We start from the raw sequence: 19,950 nt of genomic DNA, 5'->3' as shown, positions 1-19,950 counted from the left end.
ACTATCAAGAATGTATAACTTGCTGTTGAAATGGAATACTCAGGATGAAACGGTTAAATCTGCTATGATTAAATGGGCACAAGATGTTGGACATAACATTATGTTTGCTGACTGGGAACAGTTGTGGACCACAGGTGTGAAATTTACGGCATGCAATGCCTTAAGAGAAAATATTATGAAGGATAAAAAAATTGGATTCCAGGTGGAAAAATCAAAATTAGAAACAGAACTGTTAGAACCCAATGCCAAGATACTGTCAAGAATGTATAACTTGTTGTTGAAATGGAATACTGAGGATGAAACGGTAAAATCTGCTATGATAAAATGGGCACAAGATGTCGGACATAACATTATGTTTGCTGACTGGGAACAGTTATGGACCACTGGAATTAAATTTACGGCATGTAATGCCTTAAGAGAGAATATTATGAAAATGATGTACAGGTGGTACATGACCCCAGTCAAGCTTGCAAAAATTTATCATTTGCCCGATAATAAATGTTGGAAATGGAAAGAAACTGAAGGTACATTTTTTCACCTTTGGTGGACGTGCCCAAGGATTAAGGCCTTCTGGGAGATGATTTATAATGAAATGAAAAAGGTATTTAAGTATACCTTCCTGAAGAAACCAGAGGCTTTCCTCCTGGGCATGGTCGACCAATTGGTGTTAAAGAAGGATAGGACTTTCTTTATGTACGCCACAGCAGCAGCAAGAATACTTATTGCAAAGCATTGGAAGACACAAGATCTACCCACCTTGGAAGAATGGCAGATGCAAGTAATGGACTACATGGAAATGGCAGAAATGACCGGCAGAATACGAGATCAAGGAGAAGAGCGGGTGGAGGAGGACTGGATGAAGTTTAAAATCTATTTACAAAAACACTGTAAAATCTTTGAATGCTGATGACATTGAAATGAAATGAAGGGGTTCTAGTAAATAAGGATTGGGAAAGTATAATACATGAGGGAAATTGTTTAAGGATAAAACTAATAAGAATGAATTTGCTGATCAATTCTAAAGTGGAATACAAGAAAGGGAGGCGGGTGGAAGTCAGGAAAATAAGGTAATGAATGATAAGAATTTGAAAAGAGGTCTTTTTTTTTTTCTTTTTCCCCCCTTCTTTCTCTTTTGTTAAATTTTTTAATATCCTTTTTCTTTTTAATTGTTGGTATTTGTTGGTGTTTTAATATGTATTGTTCTTTTTTGTATGGCTTTTTTCTTTTTTCTTGTAAAATTTAATAAAATATTATTTTTTTAAAAAAAGAGAGAAAATATTATGAAAATGATATATAGGTGGTAGATGACCCCAGCCAAGCTTGCAAAAATTTACCACTTGTCTGATAATAAGTGTTGGAAATGTAAAGAGACTGAAGGTACATTCTTTCACCTTTGGTGGACGTGCCCTAGGAAATGATTTATAATGAATTGAAAAAGGTATTTAAATATACCTTTGTGAAGAAAGCAGAGGCCTTTCTCTTGGGCATGGTCGGCCAATTGGTGTTAAAAAAGGATAGAACTTTCTTTATGTATGCTACAACAGCAGCAAGAATACTCATCGCAAAGTATTGGAAGACGCAAGATCTACCCACTCTGGAAGAATGACAGACGAAGTTGATTGACCTTATGGGATTGGCAGAAATGACTGGCAGAATCCGTGACCAGGGAGAAGAGTCGGCAGAAGAAGAATGGAAGAAATTCAAGGACTACTTACAAAAATACTGTAATATTAATGAATGTTGAGTGATGTTGGATTGAAATTAAGTGGTTTCTAGCTGTAATGGTACAAAAGAATATGAAAAAATAGTTCTTTTTTCTTTATATATAAGTAAAAGTTTAAGCTGCAATAATTTAAGAAGATGGATAGAAAATAAGGGGTTTTTTAACTGTAATGCTATGAGGTAAGGATTTGCTGGATAAACAATTTGAACTGGAATACAAGAAGGGGAGGCATGAGGAGGTCAGGGAAATATGTTATTGAAAAATAAGTTATGAACTTTATGTGTTTTTATTATTTATTATTTATTATTTTTTCTTTGTTTGTATAAAATGGAAAATTCTAATAAATATCTTATAAAAAAAAATAGAATCATAGAGTTGGAAGAGACCACAAGGGCCATCGAGTCCAACCCCCTGCCAAGCAGGAAACACCATCAGAGCACTCCTGACATATGGTTGTCAAGCCTCTGCTTAAAGACCTCCAAAGAAGGAGACTCCACCACACTCCTTGGCAGCAAATTCCACTGTCGAACAGCTCTTACTGTCAGGAAGTTCTTCCTAATGTTTAGGTGGAATCTTCTTTCTTGTAGTTTGGAACCATTGCTCCGTGTCTGCTTCTCTGGAGCAGCAGAAAACAACCTTTCTCCCTCCTCTATGTGACATCCTTTTATATATTTGAACATGGCTATCATATCACCCCTTAACCTCCTCTTCTCCAGGCTAAACATGCCCAGCTCCCTTAGCCGTTCCTCATAAGGCATCGTTTCCAGGCCTTTGACCATTTTGGTTGCCCTCCTCTGGACACGTTCCAGTTTGTCAGTGTCCTTCTTGAACTGTGGTGCCCAGAACTGGACACAGTACTCCAGGTGAGGTCTGACCAGAGCAGAATACAGTGGCACTATTACTTCCCTTGATCTAGATGCTATACTCCTATTGATGCAGCCCAGAATTGCATTGGCTTTTTTAGCTGCCGCGTCACACTGTTGGCTCATGTCAAGTTTGTGGTCAACCAAGACTCCTAGATCCTTTTCACATGTAGTGCTCTCAAGCCAGGTGTCACCCATCTTGTATTTGTGCCTCTCATTTTTTTTGCCCAAGTGCAATACTTTACATTTCTCCCTGTTAAAATTCATCTTGTTTGTTTTGGCCCAGTTCTCTAATCTGTCAAGGTCGTTTTGAAGTGTGATCCTGTCCTCTGGGGTGTTAGCCACCCCTCCCAGTTTGGTGTCATCTGCAAATTTGATCAGGATGCCCTTGAGTCCATCATCCAAGTCGTTGATAAAGATGTTGAATAAGACCGGGCCCAAGACAGTGTACTTGCATTACACCGACCGTGAAACACGCAGATAGTGTGATGATCTGGGGTTGTATGATAGCAAAAGGTGGGGGCAGAATTTGTGTCATAAAACGGAATGTAAATGCTCCAAAATACATAAATGAAATACTTGAGCCCAAACTGAAGCGTTCTGCATGTGATCTTTTCCCAGATACTAAACCTTTCTTTCTATTTGTTTGTTTGTTTTCTATTTCAGCAGGATTCAGCTCCATGTCATGTTGCTGCTGTGTGCAAAAGGTGGTTTCAAGATAATCAATTCCACTGCTGGAATGGCCTGGGAATAGCCCAGACCTTAACCCAATCAGAAATCTATGGAGCCAACTAAAGAAACTTGTTAGTCAGAAGCAACCCAGCAATAAAGCCCAATTAATAGTTGCAATAATTCCATCTTGGTTTCACATTATTACAGCTGCAGAACTAAAAAACATGCTTCACTCCATGGGAAGGCGTTGCAAGGCCAGAATTAAAACTAAAGGTAAACAAACTAAGTATTAATTGACATGGTGAGAATTTCTGTTAGAAGATTGGCAGATGAAAATGATGGACTTTGCATATCTGGTGGCACTGACAGGAAGAATTCAAAACCAGCACAATTAAGTATTCCAAAAGGGTTGGAGTAAATTTATACGATATCTGAAAGATATTGTATAAAAAGCAATTAACATCACTAGCAGGGTTGTCTGAAGACTTGTAATGAGAAATTTTCTACCTTTCTATATTTAAATTTTGAGCCATTCTGTAATGAGTGTAATAAGAATTGGAAAATGTACAAATTGCAATGATATAAATGTTAATTTTGAAAGCCACGAGGCGGCAGGGAAGGAAGTTGAGGCTCTAAAGAGCCAGGGTGGTATAGGGGATAATGATGATGCGAATGTACAATATTAAATGGAAAATAATTTTAAAAATTATATATATAAGAAAAAACAGTAATTTACTGTTCAAGGTTTATTGTGGAGGTGTTAGATTCCCAGGTGTTGTGGGGGCGCCGCTGAGCTCTGTGGAAATGTATGAGGTTTGTCACATAGAGGTATTTTTTGAATTTCCTGGCAGATATGACGATCCCACAGGGAGCCTTACCAAGAGAGGCCACGATCCCACGATTCTCCTCCATGACGTCCTTATGCAGAGCTCTCTGGTCAGGATCCAGCAACGCCCACTCCTCGTCCGTGAAACAGACAGAGATGTCTTCAAAGCAAACTGAACCCTAAAAGAAAAAGGGAAATGTCCTCCTCTTAATTGCTGCGCTGTTTCAATAGGATTGCTTTGCTGCATATTTTAATTCTGGATGCTTATTTCAACGCTTTAATGGAATTCTTTTATTCTGTGTTTTAATTATGGGCATTCATCTGCTGCAACTGGATTTCTTATGGACAGGGCCAACCCTGACCATTCTTGCAAGCAATCCAACAGTGCGCCAGTGTGCAGCCTGCCTTTGCTCCTCCATTTTCAGACGTCTCCTAGCTGTGGGAGACAAGCAGGGAGGGGGGCTTCTGGCAGAAGGAGAGGAAACCAGGGTCTTTTGGCTCACCATCCCCACTACTGACTCTCTGTTGCTACTCAGCTTCCAAAAAAAAAAGTGTCCCCGGATTCATTGAAAAATATCTGGTAACCATACTCTAGCCCTCCTAGAGGGAAGATTGCAATGCAAATTGTGGAGGCAACGGAAGTGATTTTTGTGATGTGAATCAGTCTGCTTGCTCATGCCTTCCAGTAAATAAATAATAATAATAATAATAATTTATTTATACCCCACCCATCCGGCTGGTTTTTTCCCCAGCTACTCTTGGCGGCTTCCAACAAAATATTAAAATACAGTAATTCATCAAACAATAAAAGCTTCCCTAAAGTAAATGCATGAAGTCAGAACTGACTGACAAAGGAGTCATTTGTATCTTGTGAAAAATGGATGCTTGGCTCTAGTGGGGGTCCTCATCCGGGGGTCCTCAGGAGTTGCTCCCCCCCCACCCCCACTCCCCTGCTTCTGTCTCCTTTTCTTGCACTTGGTCTCTCTGCCGCTCTCAAGACAGACTCCTGGGGTGGGGTCCCTTTTTCTTTGCTCCGAGGGCCAGCTAAATTTATACTCTTTGCATATTCCGAAATACTTGCATTGCAATTCTTCCACCATATCTTAAACTGTATTTTTAGTTAACCTTTTCATCTTGGCGTTACTAAGTTTAAAACCAGCTAGTTGCCCAAATTCTATTTTCTTTTCTTGCACTTGGACTCTGCCACTTTCAAGACAGACTCCTGGGGTGGGGTCCCTTTTTCTTTGCTCTGAGGGCCAGGTGTGTAACTGGACAACCCCCTGAGGGCCAAGTGGGCGGGGCCAGAGACATCTCCCTTGAAATATAGGCGGGCAATTTATTATTATTATTCTCTTAGATAGCTTAACCCCCACACACAGCCATTGATGCCCAGGTCCCTGGAGGCTCAGGGAGGAGCAGCGCCCATTTCCGGCTGAGAGGATGTGGTCCTGGGATGCCGTGCTCTGGGTGCGAGGGGATTGCTGCCGTGGCCTCCGTGGGGAGCTGCTCTGGGAGACACTGGGAAACTGGTCCCCAATGCAGCAGCCAGCCTTTCCTTCCTCCCTCCCTGTGGGGTTTTTTTTTGGGGGGGGGGCTAGTCCACCTCCTCGTCCAGCTTTCAAAAACCATTTGCAGATGTTCCCTCTGTTCTGCAGTGACGCTGAGCGACGTCACACTGAGTTAAAGTCCCAGGGACTCCTTTGTTTAAAGAAGGGAGATTTGGGGGGGGGGGGGGCGAAAGGCCAGATGAGTTTGGGATCCTCTGATCTGGAGGAAGGAGAGCGCGGCAGCCCTGGCCCCTCCCTGATCAGGCCCCCCAGGCCCCCTCCCCTGCTGCAGCCCTGGGACCCCCACCAGATCCCAGAGAGAGAGGAGACTCACCAGATCCCAGGAGGGGAGAGCCAGGCAGCCCTTGCAGGAGAGACACTGGGGAGGGAGGGGGCTTGGCTCTGGAGGACCTGGCCCCCCCTTGCTTCCTGGCCTCTCTAGGAAGGCAGCTCGGTTCCCTTTAACCCTTGCAGTGCCGAGTCCCCCCAGCTCAGCCCCCCCCTTGCAGTGCACACTCACGTGGCCAGGGCAGAACTCTGATTTCTATTCATTTCTGTTCTTTTTAATGGCTCTAAGGGGGCAGCTTCCGCCTGGCTCCGCCTATGGGGGGGCCTTTGGCTCTTGGCTGGGCTCTGAGCATCTCCCTCGGTCCCTTTTGGGGGGGGCCTTTGGCTCTTGGCTGGGCTCTGAGCATCTCCCTCGGTCCCTTGGGGGGGGCCTTTGGCTCTTGGCTGGGCTCTGAGCATCTCCCGCGGTCCCTTTTTGGGGGCCTTTGGCTCTTGGCTGGGCTCTGAGCATCTCCCTCGGTCCCTTTGGGGGGGCCTTTGGCTCTTGGCTGGGCTCTGAGCATCTCTCTCGGTCCCTTTGGGGGGGGGCTTTGCCTCTTGGCTGGGCTCTGAGCATCTCCCTCGGTCCCTTTTGGGGGGCCTTTGGCTCTTGGCTGGGCTCTGAGCATCTCCCTCGGTCCCTTTGGGGGGGCCTTTGGCTCTTGGCTGGGCTCTGAGCATCTCCCTCGGTCCCTTTGGGGGGGGGCTTTGGCTCTTCGCTGGGCTGTGAGCATCTCTCTCGGTCCCTTTGGGGGGGCCTTTGGCTCTTGGCTGGGCTCTGAGCATCTCCCTCGATCCCTTTTGGGGGGGCCTGTGGCTCCTGGCTGGGCTGTGAGCATCTCCCTCAGTCCCTTTGGGGGGGGGGGCTTTGGCTCTTGACTGGGCTCTGAGCATCTCCCTCGGTCCCTTGGGGGGGGCCTTTGGCTCTTGACTGGGCTCTGAGCATCTCCCTCGGTCCCTTTTTGGGGGGGCCTTTGGCTCCTGGCTGGGCTCTGAGCATCTCCCTCGGTCCCTTGGGGGGGCCTTTGGCTCTTGGCTGGGCTCTGAGCATCTCCCTCGGTCCCTTTTGGGGGGGCCTTTGGCTCTTGGCTGGGCTCTGAGCATCTCCCTCGGTCCCTTTTTGGGGGGGCCTTTGGCTCTTGGCTGGGCTCTGAGCATCTCCCTCGGTCCCTTTTTGGGGGGGCCTTTGGCTCTTGGCTGGGCTCTGAGCATCTCCCTCGGTCCCTTTTGGGGGGGGCCTTTGGCTCTTGGCTGGGCTCTGAGCATCTCCCTCAGTCCCTTTGGGGGGGGGCCTTTGGCTCCTGGCTGGGCTCTGAGCATCTCCCTCGGTCCCTTTGGGGGGGGCCTTTGGCTTGTTACGGTAAAATTCCGGGTGCGAGTCTGCTCAGCCTCCCGGCTCGTCGGACTAAGTCCGCGGGTCCTAGCGGAAAAATGAGCTCAGCCGGACACAGGAGCAAGATGCGGAGATCCAAGGTTTATTGCGCAACAGGTTCAAGGCAAGATTGAACAGCCAGAAATGGGTGACATGAACTTTTAAAAGTTCCCTCCAAGTCCCAGAATACAGTGCAATAAACGTCATGAATACATTATGGGAAGGTTGGGTTTCACAGCTTACATCATGAATATGTTACAGAAAGGTGGGGTTACACACATTAGCATTTCAGGGAAGGGAGGGGGGCAGTGTGCGGAGTGAGAGATATGCATAGATAAGCACTTCCTGAGCACCGGTGGTGATAGAACAATAGTCCAGATATGCATCGTCTGCCACCTGGCATTGCCCGGAGGAAGGGCTTGGCAGAACGATCTGACAGGATTAGGGTCTTCCTGAGTACGTGACCTGTCGCTTAGGAGATTATGGAGGGAAATGGGGTATCGTAGAGTCCGAAGGGAGCTGAGCTGATTGACACCAGAACGAAGGAAATCGGTGCTAGGGTTGATTTTATATGAATTTTAGAAGTTTCAGCTTATTTCAAGTTCACTCTCATATTGCTAATCAAAGTCGGAAGTGAATGGATACATTGTTGCAGTTTTTGATACATTCAGGGGTCCAGGAGTTTCGATTCCATTGTTCTCCCAGCAGGGGAGCTGTCAACAACCTGTCAGGAGGTTAAATGAGGCGTGCAAAGCTAGCTGAGCTACCTCTGCAAGGCGAATGCACGGTTCTGATTGGCCAAAGCGCGGCCATTATAGTCAATGGGAGATACATTTTGACACGGTCTATTCACGTTAAGAATGGAGCGAGAGGGAAACGAAGGAAAGATGGTGGGCTTATTCCGCCCGTATAGGGAGAGGGAAAGAGAAGTCCTTTATTTACAGGACTAGGGTGCAGAGGGTGCAGTGTGGTGCTTGTGCGACAGTGTGGGGTTTAGGGAGCTGTCGAGGTCATCGCCTCGAGTCCCCTGGAGCTGGTGGAGGGGCCGAAGATGGTACCCCCCCCCCTTTCCGTATCAGTCCCCCATTCGGAGATAGATTTGCATTAAAGTTCTGTAAGAACTTGCAAATCCTTTCTCCGCACCCTATATTTCTGTGATCTCATACTCCCCTTCTCCTAGGTGTCTCATCTGCACATATTCAGGGAAGACAGGGGCACTGTGTGAACGGGAATAGGCTCGGAAGGAAAGAGGGGCAGATTGTTTAGGACAGCGAAAGAGAGAACAGCAAGGAGTCACACAGTGGATAGTACAGCAGAACATTGAGACGCAAAGGACAACAGCAAGGACAGTAACAAGCATAACCTTAAGCAATTGTCGGAGCCATCCGAGCTTCGGTAGCCATCCCCACAGGTCTAGATCGGATAGTCCCTCATGCTGTATGTCGCTTAGTTTTCCTGCTAGTTCATGGATATTATTTAAATGTCCGGTGATATTTAGAGATTGGTCAGTCACATAGGTGCAGCATTCGGTACCTATTAAGGCACACGTCCCTCCCTGACTGGACAGCAGGAAATCTGTCGCAATTCGGGTTTGTAAACTTAATTGCCTTACCTCGGACAGTTCCGACATGAGGGAATCTGTAATTTGGGTGGCTTCCTGCATGAATTTAAGTAGGATGTCAGTGAGCCGGAGGATGTCCACATGGTTGGATCCTGCTCCATAAGCGGGGAAGAGGGCTCTGCCTACCGTCTCCCCATTGGCAGCGACATCTGACAGGTCTGACAGCCCCTTCTGTTCTCTCCTGTTCCTCTGCCTCCCGGGGGGTAGGTGTGGAACCACTCTGATTCCGGGAACAATGTACCCAACAAAGCAGGATCCCGACATATGGGGGCTTACCCAGGTGTATGCGCGGTGTCCACATACCCAGAATAAGCCGCTAAGGTAAGATTCCATCCTCCCGGAGGCAAGAGCTTGCAGCAGTATAGAGTCCGTAGGCTGGGGTTTCCAATGGGGTTGGTGCCCTACCACAGTGGCCCAAGCACTGGTGAGGTTGGGGTAGGTGTGGGAGCCAGTGGTGTCGGTAACGGTGACCTCGCCGGTGGACAGAATTTCCAAATTGGAACTACATGTGCTAGATCCGATGAAGGTCCCGTCTCCGGTGAAGGCACGACAGAGGGGTCCCTTCGTGGGTCCGGTGAGATAGAGGTATTGATGTGTTAAGTTCAGTGCAGTTAGGTTCCAGGAGGTGACGTCTCCGGAGCGGAACTGCTCCAAGGTTACTGGTATTGGGACCAGGGGTAAGCTTTGTTGGAGGTGGCTGGGTGCATGGGCGCAGATCCAGCAGTCAGAGTAGGGTGCCTCCTTTGCCACCTGACTGAGAAGCTTGATGTAAGAGTTTTGTTCCCAGGATGAGAGGAGGTCTTCTCCGGGGATGGAGGGGTCTGTGCCGAGTCGTCGGGGTGCAGTACCTACTGGGTGAAGAGGATCGGTAGTATTGAGGAGTCGCCTCTCCTTGGCGATGCCTCCGCACCTTAGTGGTCCGACATTGTCCCATGTGGGGGGGCGTGAAGGGTGCACGGGATGATGCCATCCTTCCAGGTATTCGGCTCCCTTCCAGTCATGGGTGACTCCAAGGTCCCACAAGCAACAGAACCGCCTCAGACAAAGTCCCTGGAGTTGAGGCTTCCGGGGTCCTGGGGTCATGAGGAGGCACTGGAATCCGAAGATCAGGTTTTCGGATGGATGGTTCGAGTCCGTGTATGCCGGCGAAGCTCTCCGTACCTTGCTTTCGGTCCAATTAGGGCTCCGCGTGACCTCTCCATTTTGGTAGAGAAGGTACGTCCCGTTATAGCACTGCAATCGGTAAAACGAGTGATCGAGCGTGAGGGCAGCTGACCCGATGCGGTGTAGGTCTTTGTCGCGGATGAAGAGTTCCCAATATTCATTGTTTGTGAGCCGGGGTACAAGCGAATGGCGCAGAAGGGTCCGGGATTCCGGGAGACAGAAGTCAAAGTCCCCCATTCGGTCAGGGTTGGACTTTCCTCCGGTCTCGACCTTGTGGTAGTCGAGGAAATGATAGTCCGTTTGCAGTCCGGTGCAGTGGTCTGATGAGGGAGGCGATGCTCCGGTCGGGGTGACGAGGAAAAGGAGGAAAAGGATCAGGTTCATAGTCACACGGGGTTAAAGGAAGGAGGCAATCCACGGGGTCGTCAGGGTAAGCTGCGAAGCCAATCGTCAAAGCGAGGTATCAGGGTGGCTGTCAAAGTGAGCTGTCAAATCGCCGTCAAAGCGAGCTGTCAAAACCAGCGGAAGTCTATGGAGCTGTCAAAGTGGTTGTCAAAGCGAGCTGTCAAAACCAGCGGAAGTCTAAGGAGCTGTCAAAGTGGTTGTCAAAGCGAGCTGTCAAAACCAGCGGAAGTCTAAGGAGCTGTCAAAGTGGTTGTCAAAGCGAGCTGTCAAACCCGTTTAAAGCGGAGTTTGATGGCGTTGGTGTCGGGGATGATTTCGGAAGTCCAGTTGGATGTAGCGGTGTCTGGTCCGGTCTGTTGAGCCCGACCTTGGCCCCGATCTGGTCCGGTCTGTTGAGCCCGATCTTGGCTCCGATCTGGTCCGGTCTGTTGAGCCCGACCTTGGCTCCGATCTGGTCCGGTCTGTTGAGCCCGACCTTGGCTCCGGTCTGGTCCGGTCTGTTGATCTTCGTCGTCGATGTATGAAGTTGGCAAAGCGGGCGGAGTTGAAAAGGTGAAGTCGTCACCGCAGTCTTCTTCCGTCTCCGGAGGGGGGGGTGCCGACTTGCACCTCGTGTGATGTAGCCAGGAGTTTTTTTCACCTACTTTCACGGCGGTTGGTGAAGTCAGCAGGATTTGGTAGGGACCTTCCCACGCAGGTTGAAGGGGTTCCTTTTGATAGACCTTGACGAGGATCCAGTCACCTGGATGGAAGGAGTGGGCTTCGACGTCGATGGGCAGATTCTGTCCTTCGAGAGCCGCGTACTGGTGGAGACGTTGTAGCTGTGTCTGAAGCTGAATGACATAATTAGTGAGTTCTGCCTCCCCTAGTTCGAGTTCAGAGAGGGGAAAGATGGTATTATAGACAGGGGGAGGTCTCCCGAATAAGAGTTCGTATGGAGATAGTTTCAGTGGTCCAGTAGGGGCACTCCTTATATTATGGAGAACTAGTGGGAGTGCATTTACCCATTTCAGTCCAGTGAGCTTACAGAGTTTTCCCAGTTGTATTTTGATTTCCTGGTTCATGCGTTCTACTTGACCAGAGGACTGAGGGTGATAGGGTGTGTGGAGATCCCATTTTATTTGTAGAGCTTTTGCCACTGATTGCACTATTTGAGCAGTGAAATGGGTTCCTCTGTCACTGTCTAGGCGGCGGGGAATGCCAAACCGAGGAATGATGTCTTGTAGGAGGGCTCTGGCTACTACAGAAGCGGTGGGTTTCCTACAGGGGAATCCCTCTACCCAGGAGGAGAGCTTATCTACTATGATCAAGGCATGTTTGAAGCCCTGGCAGTGTGGTAGGTCGATAAAGTCCAATTGTAGGCTTTCAAAGGGGACGAATGCCCACGGCCTGGCTCCCGGTGGCTTTCGGGGTTGTCGCTTGGGGTTAAAGGAGTTGCAAGTGGTACAGTTCTTTGATGCGGTTGTGGCTGCGACTGCAAGTCCCGGAGCGTACCAGGACCTCTTAACATGCTCTACCAGCCTCCCCTTTCCCCAGTGTGTTCGTTGGTGGAGGACCCTCACCAATTTTGGAACCCAGGATTTTGGAAGGACGGTCCTGCCATCTGGGAGGACCCACACGCCATCTTGCTCGAATGCACCCACAGAGCGCCAGAGGCTTTTTTCCTCTTCAGGGGTTTCTTTGTAAATTTGTGTGGGATCTATGTTGGCTGGGATTTGTACGGCCTGAAATTCTGACTCGTTGTTCGGGGGGCGGAGTGCTGCTGATTGAGCTGCCTTGTCAGCTCGTCTGTTACCCTTTGATACTGGGTCCCTACCCCGGGTGTGTGCTTTGCAATGCACAACTGCGATCGCGGCCGGTAGGTGGATGGCAGTCAGGAGCCTTTCTACTAAGGCAGCATGTGAAATTTTAGAGCCGGCTGCCGTCAGGAAGCCCCTTTGTAGCCAGATTTGACCGGTAGTATGTACCAATCCAAAGCAGTATTTACTGTCGGTATAGATGGTAGCCCGCTTGCCTTCGCTGATCTCACAGGCACGTATGAGTGCTATTAATTCTGCAGCTTGAGCACTATATTGGGGGTTAATTGGGTTGGATTCTAAGATTTCAAAATCAGTGACCACGGCGTATCCTGTTTTCCTCTCCCCCTCCACAACCTTTGAGCTACCGTCTGTGTAAAGTATTAGGTCCGGGTTCTCCAAAGGTAGATGATCTAAGTCTTCCCTGGGTCTTTCTGCCTGTCGAACTATGGTGGCGCAGTCGTGGTGTGGGGTTCCGTCCTCAGGGAGAGGCAGAAGGGTAGCTGGGTTAAGGGAGTTGACTCGTTTGATAGTAACGTTTGATGGTGTTAATAGGAGGGCTTCATACTTGTTTAGTCGGGAGTTTGAAAAGTGATGGCAGCCTCTCAAAGTTAGGAGGGTGGAGACAGAGTGGGGAACATGAATGATGATTTCGTGTCCTAGGACCGTCTCTTGGGCTTTTTCAAGGAGGATTGCTGCGGCGGCTATGGCCCTTAGGCAACTTACTGCCCCTTTCGCGGTGGTGTCTAATTGCAGACTATAGTATGCTACCGGTCTCTCTTGGTCTCGGAAAGGCTGAGTCAGTACCCCTGAGGCTACCCCCATGTGTTCATGGACGAACAAGTTGAAGGGGATTCTGTAGTCGGGTAAACCTAGAGCGGGGGCAGACCTTAGTTCCCGCTTTAGCCGCTCAAAAGATTTATAGGCTCTTTCCTCCCATATTAGGATGTCCGGGTGGTCTTGGCGGGTCATGGCGGACAGGGGTTTTGTTATTTCACTGTAACCTGGGATCCAAGCTCTACAGAAGCCAGCCATGCCCAGAAAACCCCGCAATTGCCGCTTAGTTTTTGGAAGGGGAATTTTTGTCACTGCTTCTATTCTGTCAGTGGCTAAGCTTCGGGTGCCCACTCCTAGGATGTGCCCGAGGTACTTTACTTCTTGCCTGCAGTATTGTAGTTTTTTTGGTGAGACCTTATGTCCCTTCCGGGCTAGTTCAGCAAGAAGATGTTTGGTGTCGGTTTTACATGCTTCCTCACTAGTAGAACAGAGGAGCAGATCGTCTACATAAAGCAAGAGGGAGGAGCCAGCAGGGAGGTGTACATCCTGCAGATCTTGATGCAGTATGGCTGAGAAGATCGCGGGTGACTCTACATACCCCTGGGGTAACCTAGTCCAGGTTAGCTGACTAGGGCCCCATGTGAAGGCGAAGAGGAATTGGCTGGCAGGGTCTAGGGGTATGCTAAAGAAGGCAGAGCATAGGTCCGCAGCTGTATACCATTCAGTCTCTGCCGGTATGGCGTTCAAGAGGGAATTTGGGTTGCCCACCACTGGGTGGCGGGGTATCACAAATTGGTTCACCAGTCTGAGATCTTGGACAAAGCGGTATCGGACTGGGGCTCCTTCTACGGACGGTTTCTTAACTGGGAGCACTGGGGTATTGCATGGGGATGCACAAGGAACCAGGATCCCTTTTTCAAGGAAGTCCTCTATCATGGGTGTTAGTCCTTCGATGGCTTCCTTGGGCAAAGGATATTGTTTTGTGCACGGGAAAGGTAGGTCAGTTTTGTAGGTGATTTTTACGGGAGTTGCTGAGAGTAGGAGGCCCACTGATGTTGACTCGGTGCCCCATAGGGAGGAGGGTAAGTCCTTCAACTCTGGAGGGAGCTCTGGAGATTGCCTGTCTGCTTTCTCTTCTGCTATTATTCCCTGGAATGCGGGGATAGATTCCTCGGGCATGTGTAGGTAGATGCCCTCCTTGGAACATTTAATTGTCGCATTTAATTTACAAAGTAAGTCTCTTCCGAGGAGGTTTACAGGGCTGCTGGTTAAGAGAAAGGTATGTTCAGCGAGCAGGGGTCCGAGGGTAACTTTAGATGGGCGTGAAAGTGGACAAGTACGGGGTATCCCATCCAGTCCCATAACTTTTCTGGTCTCTGAGCCTGGTTCCAAATGGCTATTCGTTAGGGTGGAATATGTGGCTCCGGTATCTAAGAGGCATTGATAAGGATGGCCGTCAATCTCTATGGTGCAAAACGGGTCTTCTGGAGATAAGGTTAGGATCGGACAGATAGTTTGAGTTTGGTTGGGATCCCCTTTTAATTGTCAGTAGGTTTCTATATCGTCCGGGGGAGGTTGGTTAGGTGGGTGCAAGGGTGGTGCGGTGGCGTTTGTCCAAGGGTGAGTAGGTGGGATTATTGCGGGCATCTGAGTCCTCGGTCCTGGTAGGGGGCTTTGGGTTTGAGCAGGTACACTTGGAGGCGTCGGTTGGTTGAAGGGGGCCGAGGGGTTTGTATGAGGGGTATAGGTGGTGGGTGTGGGGTTTCCATACCCGTGGGCCATATTAGGTTGCGGTACGCCGTAGGCCATATTATTGAGGTAGGGGCAAAACCTTTTTATGTGCCCGTCTTCTTGACAGTAAAAGCATCCCCCAGTAGTGGGTCCCCACGGTCTATGAGGGTTCGGAGGTCCTCCTCCCCGGACCCCCCTTCCTCGACTGAAACCTCTGCCTCTGGTGGAGTGTGGTTCCATACTAAGGGCCAGAATCTGCTCAGTTTCAGGTTTGGGGTCTTTTCTTTTCCTCTCATCTCGAGAGTTAAAAACAGATTTTGCAATAGAGAGGATTTCACTGACGCTTTTTCCGTCATACCCTATTTGTAGATTCAGAGCCTTTCTAATGTCAGGGCACGCTTGGTCTTTAAAGAAGCCCTTCACTATAACTTCGTGCTGGGGGTTATCTGGATCAATCCCCCCCCAGGTCTTGATGGCTGATACCAGCCTGGTATAATAGTCGGACGGATGTTCGTTGGTCCCTTGTAACACGGTCTGGACCTTCGTCCAGTTAACAGTACGTTGTCCAGCAGCCTTAATGCCGTCTAGGATCGCTTTCTTGAATAACTTTAAACACCAAATCCCATTTGTAGTATTATAATCCCAGGCCGGTTCGACGCGCAGGCATTGAGCCGTGAGTGCTTCTACCCCTTCTGGGCGTCCCGTTTGATAATCCGGGAGTTCAATTGCTTCTGCAGCCTTGGCTAAAATATCTGCCTTCTCGGCTTCGTTAAAAAGGGCGTTCAGGAGAACATGGACGTCCGGCCAAGTTGGGTTATGGGTTGAAAAAATGGCGCTGACCTGGCGGTGGCATTTGTCCGGGTCATCTCTTAAGGATGGCATTTGATTTGACCAGGTTACCAGGTCTGCCGTGTAGAATGGTTGGTGGGTGTATATCATCCGAGGGGGTCCGTCCGGCTGCAAGGGTGGGATCGGTAGGGCCCTTAAGGGCATCTGGGTGACTACCGGATCCGTGTCCCTAGACGTCCCCGGGGTCTCTTTGGATTTCTCTGCATGACTAGAGTCTCCTGTGGTAACATTCCTTTTATCTCTAGCTCGCAATCTCTGTTTTATGCCCCCTTGTGCTCCTGGTTCTCCTGTCCCTTCATCGCTGTCTGAATTCTCATCTAGAGCGGGTCGAGTAGTTCCCCTATAATAGAAGGGGATGAGTGTCTGTTCCGTATGGTCATCTGCAGGATATCCTTCATACGGGGGGGGGGTAGAGATTGCCTTGCAGGACTTAAGATTGGCAATTGATAGTTCGTAGCCTCCTTCGGAACTTGGAACATTCCTCTGACCGTCTCGAAGGCGGCTAGGTATTCTAACTGACGGGGCTTCTCCTCCATCAGATACTTTTTGAGGTATCGTAGGCGGTCTTCATTAAAAGAGCCTCCTTTTGGCCATCGTAGCTCAGGTCTCGCGGAGGCTGTGCCTGTAGGCCAGGTTTCTTTGCAAAGGTCTTCTAGCTTCTGTCTCGATAGTACTTTATGCCCGGGAATAGCCTTCCAATAAGAGATGACAACCTCGAGAGGGGAGTCGGAGAAGCCGGCTGGATGTCCTTTGCTCCCCGGCTGAACCCTGGGACGTTTGATTACCGCCCGGAGGATGGCCGGGGGTCCAAAAGGTCTTCCCGGGCAAAGCGGCCCGGAGCCGGCTGAAGATTTCGGGGCCCCCGGTCAGCAGCACGGGAGAACCGCCCGCCCCACGTTGGGCGCCAAATGTTACGGTAAAATTCCGGGTGCGAGTCTGCTCAGCCTCCCAGCTCGTCGGACTAAGTCCGCGGGTCCTAGCGGAAAAATGAGCTCAGCCGGACACAGGAGCAAGATGCGGAGATCCAAGGTTTATTGCGCAACAGGTTCAAGGCAAGATTGAACAGCCAGAAATGGGTGACATGAACTTTTAAAAGTTCCCTCCAAGTCCCAGAATACAGTGCAATAAACGTCATGAATACATTATGGGAAGGTTGGGTTTCACAGCTTACATCATGAATATGTTACAGAAAGGTGGGGTTACACACATTAGCATTTCAGGGAAGGGAGGGGGCAGTGTGCGGAGTGAGAGATATGCATAGATAAGAGAAGTCCTTTATTTACAGGACTAGGGTGCAGAGGGTGCAGTGTGGTGCTTGTGCGACAGTGTGGGGTTTAGGGAGCTGTCGAGGTCATCGCCTCGAGTCCCCTGGAGCTGGTGGAGGGGCCGAAGATGGTACCCCCCCCTTTCCATATCAGGCTCTTGGCTGGGCTCTGAGCATCTCCCTCGGTCCCTTTTGGGGGGGTCTTTGTCTCTTGGCTGGGCTCTGAGCATCTCCCTCGGTCCCTTTTGGGGGGGCCTTGGCTCTTGACTGGGCTCTGAGCATCTCCCTCTGTCCCTTTGGGGGGGGCCTTTGGCTCTTGGCTGGGCTCTGAGCATCTCCCTCGGTCCCTTTTGGGGGGGGCCTTTGGCTCTTGGCTGGGCTCTGAGCATCTCCCTCGGTCCCTTTTGGGGGGGGCCTTGGCTCTTGACTGGGCTCTGAGCATCTCCCTCTGTCCCTTTGGGGGGGGCCTTTGGCTCTTGGTTGGGCTCTGAGCATCTCCCTCGGTCCCTTTGGGGGGGGCCTTTGGCTCTTCGCTGGGCTGTGAGCATCTCCCTCGGTCCCTTGGGGGGGGGCCTTTGGCTCTTGGCTGGGCTCTGAGCATCTCCCTCGGTCCCTTTGGGGGGGGCCTTTGGCTCTTCGCTGGGCTGTGAGCATCTCCCTCGGTCCCTTGGGGGGGGGCCTTTGGCTCTTGGCTGGGCTCTGAGCATCTCCCTCGGTCCCTTTGGGGGGCCTTTGGCTCTTGGCTGGGCTCTGAGCATCTCCCTCGGTCCCTTTGGGGGGGGGCTGGGCTCTTGGCTGGGCTCTGAGCATCTCCCTCGGTCCCTTTGGGGGGCCTTTGGCTCTTGGCTGGGCTCTGAGCATCTCCCTCGGTCCCTTTTGGGGGGCCTTTGGCTCTTGGCTGGGCTCTGAGCATCTCCCTCGGTCCCTTTGGGGGGCCTTTGGCTCTTGGCTGGGCTCTGAGCATCTCCCTCGGTCCCTTTTGGGGGGCCTTTGGCTCTTGGCTGGGCTCTGAGCATCTCCCTCCAGCTTCCCAAGGGAGACCTTCCGCCTGCCCAACTGCTCTTAGGTGTCCCTCAAGGCAGCGGGTCCTGAGTTCCAGCCCTGCTGAAACAATCGCACTGGCTGCCAAGGAGGAACCAAGCGAAGTTCATATTAAATAAATCTTATTCTCATCATAAATGAGTAATACTTTCTTAAGCATGTTGCTATGCAAACATTCAATAGCATGCCATTTCCCCTCCCAGAAATGCTGAATTTCTAACTCAATGGACTAAAAATGGATGGTTGTTATGCTTAGGGAAGCTTTTAATATTTGATGGCATATTGTATTTTAATATTTTGTTGGAAGCTTCCCAGAGTGGCTGGGGAAAAACCAGCCAGATGCACGGGGTATGTATAAATAATAATAATAAAAATACTACTGCTACTGCTGGGCAGATAGGCCTCCTTCTTCAAATGGTTTTGGGTTTTTATCTGTGTCATTTTCAATTGTTATTGATATTAATGTTGTATTCCGAATTTTAGATCTTATGATTTATGTGGAAATTCTTTTCCATTTGGTTGTGTACCTTTGGATGTGTTTTGCTTATCGTTTTTGACTTTGATTATCTTGGTAACTATGTAAATCTTGTCCTAACAATAACAACAATAATTTATTATTTATGCCCCGCCCATCTGGCTGGGTTTCTCCAGCCACCCTGGGCAGCCTACAACAAATGATTAAAACTACATTGAAACATCAATCATTAAAAACTTCCCTAAACAGGGCTGTCTTCTGGAGTCTTCTTAACGTCAGAGAGTTCTTTATTTCTTTGACATCCGATGGGAGGGCGTTCCACAGAGCAGGCGCCACGAATGAGAAGGCCCTTTGCCTATCATGTTGTAAGCTGCCTTGAGCGTTGTTTTAACGATGGAAAGGTTACAAATAAAATGATGATGATGAAGATTGAACAGATGTCTACGATTTCCCACAGGCTAATTTGTGGGGCGTCTTGTGTGGGGGAAACTGCGATCCAGGGAAGCCTCTGGCAGGAGATATTCAGACAAGGAAAGTTATATTTACAAAAAAGAGAACGGTGAAACAATGTGAAGACAGGAGATGTGTTCTTTCAGGTAGAAGTTAACTTATTACTTCAGCTAAATGTCTCAGGATTAAACACGGTTCTGCAGGCACAGCTTCTCTTCAACTCCCTCCTCTCCAATTCAGTTGTCGCACTTCAGGGAGATGTTCAGGTTTCCAGAATAGATGGTGAGAGGCTGAACTCTCTTTCTGCGGCTTCTCTCTCATCCCCTCAGTTATGAGGGGTCTTTCCGTGAGGTACTTTTGACACAGCCCAGCTTCCTTCACAGTGAGGGGCCACTTTTCTCTTACCACTCCCACTCCTGAGGTATTTTCCTTTGTATGCCAGACCCAGGGGATCCTCTCAGCCCTTGCCACGGACTTGGGAATCTCCTTTTCCTAGCAGATCTCTCTCCTCCTGACTGGAAGGAGACCCCAGAAGAAGAGGAGAGTCTTCCCACAGCTTCTCCCTCCAGCTTCACTCCCATCTGAATACTCCCTTCAGACCCTCAACATGGTCTCCCCATCTCAGCTGTGAGGCTCCTTCCTCTGGCTCCATAGATATTCTTCTCAGAGCGGAGGATCCACTCAGATCAGAGCCACTTCTCCCTCCCTCCACCCTCTTCTCATCCCCATCTTCTCTCAGAATTCCCTCTCTCCCATCTCAAATCCTCTCAGAAACGGCTCTCTTTATTTTCCCTCCAAAAGTGCTGGCGCCACCCCCCTCTGGGTAGCCAATCAGAAAGCGGCTCTGGCCCCCTGGTGGAATGGTGAGGCACTGCACCCCCAGACTCTGCTCTGGCTCTGCTGTCCGTCACAGCAGCCAGCTGCCCCAGCAGGCCTTGCAATCTCCCCACCGCTTGAGCCATCCTCCATTGTCTCCCGAGACGGATGAGGAGAGAGCCATTCAGGGGCCACAGGAAAGGGGCATCGGGGGCCAACAGAGGCAAACTG

At 49.7% G+C, this 19,950-nt stretch overlaps 3 protein-coding genes across 8 annotated transcripts in view; 1 reads left to right on the top strand and 2 right to left on the bottom strand.

The window, feature by feature from the left end:
* The window catches only part of LOC310760704 (uncharacterized protein), a 395,412-nt gene that overhangs the window by 208,963 nt on the left and 166,499 nt on the right, over window positions 1-19,950 (top strand). The window lies entirely within an intron of this gene.
* Window positions 1-19,950, bottom strand: part of LOC310760669 (uncharacterized protein) — a 93,823-nt gene that overhangs the window by 26,395 nt on the left and 47,478 nt on the right. Inside the window, exon 9 of the mRNA XM_083609576.1 lies at window positions 4,137-4,263. Within this exon, the coding sequence (XP_083465702.1) occupies window positions 4,137-4,263 (127 nt within the window). The remainder of the gene's footprint in view (window positions 1-4,136; window positions 4,264-19,950) is intronic.
* The window catches only part of LOC310760681 (uncharacterized protein), a 160,389-nt gene that overhangs the window by 125,057 nt on the left and 15,382 nt on the right, over window positions 1-19,950 (bottom strand). The window lies entirely within an intron of this gene.

The sequence above is a fragment of the Podarcis filfolensis genome (assembly GCF_964270895.1).
Source record: "Podarcis filfolensis genome assembly, chromosome: 4".
NCBI classification, from domain to species: Eukaryota; Metazoa; Chordata; class Lepidosauria; order Squamata; family Lacertidae; genus Podarcis; species Podarcis filfolensis.
The sequence above is the reverse complement of the archived record's forward strand: the minus strand, read 5'-3'. Positions and strand labels throughout refer to the sequence as shown.